The 7,865-nt window shown below is 37.0% G+C and overlaps 1 protein-coding gene across 1 annotated transcript; it reads right to left on the bottom strand.

Annotated features, from left to right (window-relative positions):
* Window positions 1–4,065: 4,065 nt before the first annotated feature.
* Window positions 4,066–5,900, bottom strand: LOC133806655 (uncharacterized). The gene is made up of 5 exons (XM_062244750.1): window positions 5,693–5,900; window positions 5,390–5,581; window positions 5,092–5,255; window positions 4,585–4,776; window positions 4,066–4,155 (listed from the first exon to the last, which is right to left on the bottom strand). Exons 1-5 carry the CDS (start codon window positions 5,898–5,900, stop codon window positions 4,066–4,068), a joined length of 846 nt encoding a protein of 281 aa, XP_062100734.1.
* Between the last annotated feature and the right edge of the window lie 1,965 nt (window positions 5,901–7,865).

The raw sequence follows: 7,865 nt of genomic DNA, 5'->3' as shown, positions 1-7,865 counted from the left end.
GAAATAGTACCACACCAACATATAGAGATCCCAAATCCCATGAGCAGCTCAAACGTACCACAAGCCGATGAAGCTACAAAATTTGGAAACTAAAGTCTCACCTGGAATTTGGGAAAGCAACTCATCCACTGATGTTCCTAAATTAATCACACAAACGAGTTCACTACTCTCTTCTTCAATTCTGTTGTATAGTAAACTGAGTTACTTTATATTTGTTAAACAATTATAAAAATTTGGGTGAAAGCATGTGTCAATAATGTATACAATTGGATCTTACACCTTTTTTAGTGACTATATATATCAGAGTACTCCAAATCATTTTCCCTTTTTATGTGTTACAATTGAATTGCTGGTTATAATAATATGTTCGAGAATATGCAATTGAGAGATGATAGAGTACACACAAAATGAATGATATAACATGCATTTTTTAACATGTTATACATGGTGTGGTCCACATTATTGAGTTTAGTTTATAATAAGAAACTTTAATTTATTACCATAACTAAACTAATTAAAAAGTTGATTTGTCAATCTATCTTTCACATACAATTTATATTTTTCTTTAAGAATAAAATAGACAAATTGTGTTAGTAATTTAGTCATTGGTTTGATTGAAATCTGAATAATTTATTAAACAATTTTAAATGCAACCATTTACTTATACTTTATTAAGGGATATTAACAGTACAAATACTTAATTTGTTGTGAAAGTTGTAATTAAATATCCAACGTTTTGTTTTTTTTTAACGTTGATAATATATTCTGTCAATATAATTCGTTATATATTTTTTTAATATTATTTTAAGATTTAACGATTGGTTTGTAGCAAATTACTGATGAAAAGTAATTTTGTTGTAGCAAAAAAAATATTTGAGTATAATATTACAGTATTTTTATTGTGAATATTTATTTTTATTAAAAACTAAACAAATGGTTCTTTTGTGACAAATATTCGTTAATATGTTTAAGAAATTATAGGAAATGACCCAAAATAATAGCATCCAGAACATAATATCCTCATAATGACCATTTTATATTGTTGATTACGTAAATTGTATTTTTTTATAATTTTATTTATTTATTTAGGAGCGTATCACTTTAATATATAGTGGTATATATATATTAGTTTTTATTTTAAAGTTATATTGATTTTTTAAGTTTTTTATGGGTTGTTGGTATATTATTTTCCAACTAGTGTATATGTTTTTTGTGGTATGGTATATCATTTTTTTAATTTGCTCGTTGAGTACCCTGTATTTTAGCAAAGTTTCGTTTTGGTACCCTCTATTATGAGTATTACTCACTTGGCACCCTGAACTTTGAGAATTAGTTAAAACTGGTACCTTTGGATCAATTTTGGTCATCAAATTTTTTTAATGACTAGTTTGCCCTCCATTAATTGGTTTTTTACGAGGTCTTATTTTTCGAAATTAATTAACCTTGTCAAAATAATAATAAAAGAAAAAAACTTAATAAATAAATATTATATATTAAAATAACCTAAATCAAATGGGCACATTCGTGTCTCTCTTACATTATGTTCTCTCTCTTTCATCTTCTTCTCCATGCCCTGAATATCGTTCTCTCTTCCCATCTTCTTCTTCGTGTTGTAGGTGTGCATCTCTTAGCCTCCATCTTCTCAATGTCATTGGTTGGTTTTCTCTCAGATCTTATTCTGTCTATTCTATTCTTCTATATTCTGCCATGACTTCATACAGTAGCAACAATGGTGTAAGGTTTAAAAATAGAAGAAGTAGATGTGGAAGAAAATGTGTTCTGAAAATCAGTGAGACAAAGAAAAATCCAAATAGAATTTTCTATTTCCATATGAGGCTAAAGAATGTGACTACTTTGGTTGGTAAGACAAAGAACAATGGAATGAAGGAGATGATGAAGAAGATTGGGAGAATGAAGAGACTTCAAGGCTTGGAATTCAAAATTGGTAGAACATATACAAAGCTTAGAAAGAAAAATAGATATTGGAAAGTTTTTGATAAAGAGTTTATGTGTCTTTTGTATGTTTCTGATGGTTTTGGTTATGTTTATAATCTGCAAGATGTGAATAAGAATTTAGATCCAAATCTGTTGCAATGTAATATATATATTTTTTGTTATGCTTTGGTTTTGGTATATGAAATTTGTTGCACTGTAATCATACTTTGGTTTTGGTATATGCAATTGAATTTGTCAAAAACTTGCAAATTAACTTTGTAAATATAAATCTACATTCTACATTTTGAGAGAACATCAATAAGATTGCAAAATGAATTTCATTGCATATTTCATCATAAAACCACAACTGTCACTGTATCAAAATAAATAAGCAAAGTAACCATCATAATTTGAGTTGATGACATCAAATAAATAACCTAAAATAAAGCTAAGTGTGTCTTTGCTTTACAAAATAAAGCCAGCACGTTACATCAAAATAGTCACCAAACATCTATGGTTTATGCCATACAACATGAACAACAGAAGGCATATATAACCCAAAACAAAATAAATATGTTCTTCAAAAGTTGTTGTTGTGGTAATTCTTGGCTATGATTTTGAGATTTAATTGGTGAAGATTTTGGCTGGTTTGAATTGAGAAAATGGGCAGGGGAGCTGGGTTCGCTGGGTCAAGTCGCGACCAAGTTCATACAAGTCGCGACTTGGACCCAAGCCAGAGCCTCCCCTGGGCTCTGTTAGGCAGGTGCGTCGCGACTTACTAGGCCAAGTCGCGGCTCGCCCTTTCCTTTTGTGCTAGGGAGGAGTTTTTCAAGGGCTTAGGGTCAGGGTTTCATTTCCTAAGGCTCGGGATCGAATCTACTAACCGTTTTAGTATGATTCGAGGTCCCAGGAGTGAGGTTTTAGATTATGAACCTTTTATTATTTATTTTTATTGATGGTATTTCATATTTGGTTATGACTAGGTGACCGCTAAGGGAGTTAAGGATCGATCGTTCTTAAAGGTCGTTCTTTTATTATTTCATGCTCGAACCAAAGGTAAGAAAATTGCACCAGTATGTGACATGCATGGTTATTGATGAAGCATGTTGAGTGTTGTATATAGGAACATTTATTGCATAGTAAATGCATAGCAGCTTTGCTTATCTGTGTATGGTACTGACTTATTAGTCAGAAAACGGCAATGGTGTTTAGTATTAATCCTGAAGCTGTGACTTATCAGTCAAGTTCAGCGGTGATACTGAGCACTGGTCGTATGGTATTGGCTTAAGAGTCAAGAACGGCATTAATGTGTTTAACACAGGCCGAAATGATTAGATCTAATCACCATGAGCATGAAATGTATGAACGACCCCAAGTTCGATGAAAACTAAAAGCGCTCGTCTAGTCTAAAGGCTAGTTACGTAGAGTCAGGGCCAAAAGGCTCAGGTGACTGAATGTCACGTGGCTTAGGGCGCAGAGCCCTAGAGATAGACTTATTAGTCATCTATTCAGAGATAGGCTTATTAGTCATCTATCTAGAGATAGATTTATTAGTCATCTATTCAGAGTATGACTTAATAGTCACTTAACTGATTAGGGTGCGGAGCCCAAAGTGTGACTCACTATCTGATTAGAGCTGCAAGCCCCAGAATGATTACCAGAATCATTTATTGATATTACATACATGTAGTAATACGTTTTCTTGCTGAGCTTTGGCTCATTGGTGCTATGTGGTGCAGGTAAAGGGAAAGAAAAGCTCATACAGCCTTGAGTGGAGAGCTTAGGTTCCGATGTGTACATATGCGGCCGCTATACCACCACGACCAATGTGTTTCTCAGAGGAACTAGGGGTTAACCCTATTTTTGCCGCTTAGGTCAGCGGGTTGTAATTTTTACACTGTAATGATCATTTTGGATTATAAATAACTTTGTAAACACTTTTATGGGCCCATGTACAGTTTTATGTTTTGAATAAAATATATCCATTCCTTTTTATCAAGATTTTTCACCTTAGCCTATTAATAACACCTAGATGCACTTTTATAACCAAATGACTCGTTTAGCGAGTTAAGCATTGTTTAAAGTCCATTGTAATAGTCTTGGAGTAACCAGGGTGTTACAGTTATGGTTCTACTGAGTATCCTGAGTTAAGAAAAGATCTAATGCTGCTTCAGACAAGTGCATCTCCTCAGCAGATGGCTCTAAGCTCCCAACTTGAACCTGAAAAATTGCAATTTATATGTCATGACCAGTTCAGACAATTACAAAAAAATTAGAAATCAATAATGTTAATTTTAAATAGTGTACCTCAGAAGATGTGCCCATTATTGTCCATCAACCTTTCCCTCGACCTCTACCTTTGCCTTTTGTTGTTGGTGCATCTTTTTTGCCTCGAAAACTTGTATTTCCCCAACCCCTACCAGTTGGTGGTGGTACTTGTGCTTGAGAAGAGCCTTCAGATGGTTGGTTCTGTGATATGATGCTTAGATTCTTGCAAGTCCTCTTGTTATGTCCAAACTCATGACAATTCTTACACTTTTTGGTGCTAGAAACACGTCTCTGTGGCTGGCTTTCTGTCACTGATTGCAATGGTCTCTCCTATTCGGGAACTCTTCTTCTACGATCCTTTTTGGGTCTTCCTGGTTGCACCTTTATGACAGGAGGTAAAAATTCGTCATCATCAAACTCAGACCGCATAGATTCATCAGCTATGGGATGAATTACACCCATAAAACTCTTCCTCCACATTTCAGTGGTGAAGTATGGTGAGCAATAACCTTCTATGTTGGCCCTAATTTTGCTTATACAAGCAGCTGCATGAATACATGGTATTCCTCTCACCTGACATTGCCCACAAATGTAGTACCATTCATTTAATCTAGCATTATAACTTTTCTTGTCATAATCGACCTGAAATTCTTCTTCACCAACCCTTGTTACGTGTGCAAGTCGACCTTTCTTGAGTAGTTCATGTACCTTTCGATGGACATTTGGAGTGAGCTTGTGCTCCCATCTTTATGCAGTCCTTTTCCTAGCATACATCATGGCTTATTGTTGCATTCTTAGCCCTTCCAAGAGTCCAATTGGCAGCTTGTATCGATGCTCCTCTATCCAATGATTGAATGACTCAATGAAATTGTTGGTAATGTGTTCTACCTTCACTCTAGTGTCAAACTTGCTCAAAGTCCAATGGTTGAAGTCAATATTTGATAACCACTCATGTGCCTTTGAGTTGAATTCTTTTACCTTGTCCATAATGTGCTTGAAAGTGTCGAAATTAGATGTGTCATTTGTTTCCCAAAACAGATCCCTTAGTTGTGCTGTTCCAAACTTTTTATCATGTTGTTCTCAATTTGAAAACAACAGTACTGGTGTTTTGCCTCTGGTATGGCAGCCACGGCCTCAATTAGTCCCTACATATAAATTAAATGTATTCTTAGCTTTTGTCTATCACTCATGATGCACCATGGATGGCCACTGGCACTGTCCCCAATTTCTCCCCTCAATAACTCCAAAAACCAACTCCAACTATCTGTGTTTTCAACTTCAACAATTGCATAAGCAAGGGGGTAGAAGTGGTGGTTTGCATCAACCCCCACAGCAGCCAAGAAGATGCCTTTGTATGACCCTTTTAGATGACATCCATCTAATTTGAAAAATGGTCGACATCAAGCTAAGAACCCACTTTTGACCCCTTCATAACATATGAAAATTCTCTTGAACCGTGGCTGCATTCTTGGGGCTTCTACAATCTCACCATCATCTATATTGACTGGCACAAGTTGGCTCTGTACATTAGCAACACTTCTAGGGTTAGTGCTATGAATCATAGTAGCATATCTCCGTAAATTTGCATAGGAGTGTACATAACCACCACCAACATCTCCTTTTGCCTTCCGTCTTGCTTTCCATAACCGTCTGTTAGTTGCCTCGATGCCAAAGTTATCTATCAAATCAGCCCTCATTTTTTTTGCAAACTCAGATCAGGCGTTGTAGCAAAACTATTGTGAAGCTTCTGTGCAATCCAACTAGAGGTTACTATCCTATTCTTCACTACACATTGGCATCTGTGCTCCTGGTTCAATGATTTGATGATAAAGTGTCTTCCATCAGGAGATAAGGAAGCATGGATCCTCCAAGTGCATCCTTCTACTCGACAAAGTGGTGTGACTCTGCTTCTAGCATGCTTCACTTTACGCAGCTCAAAACCTTCTTAAATAGTGTAATCTTTCAACACATTCCAAAAGTGTTTGTGGTCCCTAAATATTTACCACAACCGAAGCATTGTCTTCCCATTCTGGTAAATAACTGCAATTTCTAATATAGGCATTTTTGAGTTTGGATCAAAAATCATTTTCGATCTGCGTACTCTCTTACAACCCATGTGACCATCCTCATCAATATCATAGAAGCCCCCATAAAAAGCCTCTGTCTCAGATTCATCACATTCCTTTGTAAAATCAGTGTTGTTTCATAATCTATTGAACTCTCAAGCCTCCCTTTTCCCCATTCCAAGTCACTATCATCAGTTGAACTTGACAACTGCTTATCATTGTTGTTATCCCCAAAATTTGAATACGATGACGTGGCAATAAAAGTGACAAGTGGCAATAAATGACTGGGGCAAAGGTTTGAGATTAATCTTGTGATATTACGGGACGTGAAAATTATTTATCCGACCGGTAAAGATTTTTGGCTGACCAGTCATCTGTTTTGGCCAACCAGCCATTTGTTTTGGCCGACCAATCATCTGTTTTGGCCGACCAGTCATCTTGGAGTCAAGTGTATCCGATCAGTCAAAAGTTTTGCCTAACCGAAAGGGTGCTTTGGCCGACCAGTCTCACTTCAGGGAGTGGAGTTAGCCGACCAGACAGATCATGATTCTGCAGCAAAATTTTCAGTAACGACTTCAGCTAGAGTTAGTCATACCCACAGCGGGAATCTCTCAGATTATCCCAAAGAAATCACATATTGTTGTATTTTAAATTTGATTATTAATTAAATATTGGTTAGAGCAACTGAATTATCCCGATTATGAGGGATTTTGATTTGTACGATCCTAAGCCTATAAATAAAAGCTCATGGCATCATTGGGGGGATTCGAATTCTGATTTTCCTAAGAGAGCATTTGTATTCCGAGATAAATCTTGTATTCTTTTCATTTACACTTAAGAAGCTCAGTTGACACAGGTTCATCTGATCTTAAGTGTAGATCTATATATCACAACTCTAAGTGGATTAGGCTATTACCAACATATTGGGGCTGAACCACTAAAAAATTATCAATGTCATATTTTCTCTTGAAGGTTTATTGTAGTTTTGGCGTCTACTCGTCGTTGGCCAAAATCGTGGTCAACATTTTGGTGCTTTCATTGAGAGCCTGAAGAGAAGAAACGCACTACGATCATATCATTATGGCACTCAAGAATACCAATGCAACATCCAAGAAGTCAGGCACGTCAAAAGAACGTGCTAGATCAGAAGATCCTGGACCTCAGAACCCTGAGACTGAGCTCAGGGTCTTTCACGAGGAGACAACTCCAGAGGTTGAACAACTCCAGGAAGCCATGGGGGACTTCCAAGAGGAGATGGCGCAATTCAACGCTCGGCAGGAGTCATTTGTTGAAGTGATGGCAAGGCAGAAGGCTGCATTTGAGCAACAAAGACGGGAGATGGATGCCAGAAGCGAAGAGATCAGATGACGGCAGGAAGAGGCCAATTGGTGACATCGCGAGGCTATTCTTGCTCTGGAAGCGGAAACGCAGTTGACCCAGGCCAATGCCCATTCTGCAACACGAGGAGCAGCCGCCCAAGGAGCAAGGAGTGATCATGCTGGTCAAACGGCTAGTAGAGTCAATTCTCAGGGACCGGACAGAAGTATGAGTAACCCCCCTGGTCGGGAGGATGATGGGGTCCACTCCAGAACTGCC

The sequence above is a fragment of the Humulus lupulus genome, chromosome X (assembly GCF_963169125.1).
Source record: "Humulus lupulus chromosome X, drHumLupu1.1, whole genome shotgun sequence".
NCBI lineage: Eukaryota > Viridiplantae > Streptophyta > Magnoliopsida > Rosales > Cannabaceae > Humulus > Humulus lupulus.
Note: the sequence above shows the minus strand (reverse complement) of the source record. Positions and strands in the feature narration are given on the sequence as shown.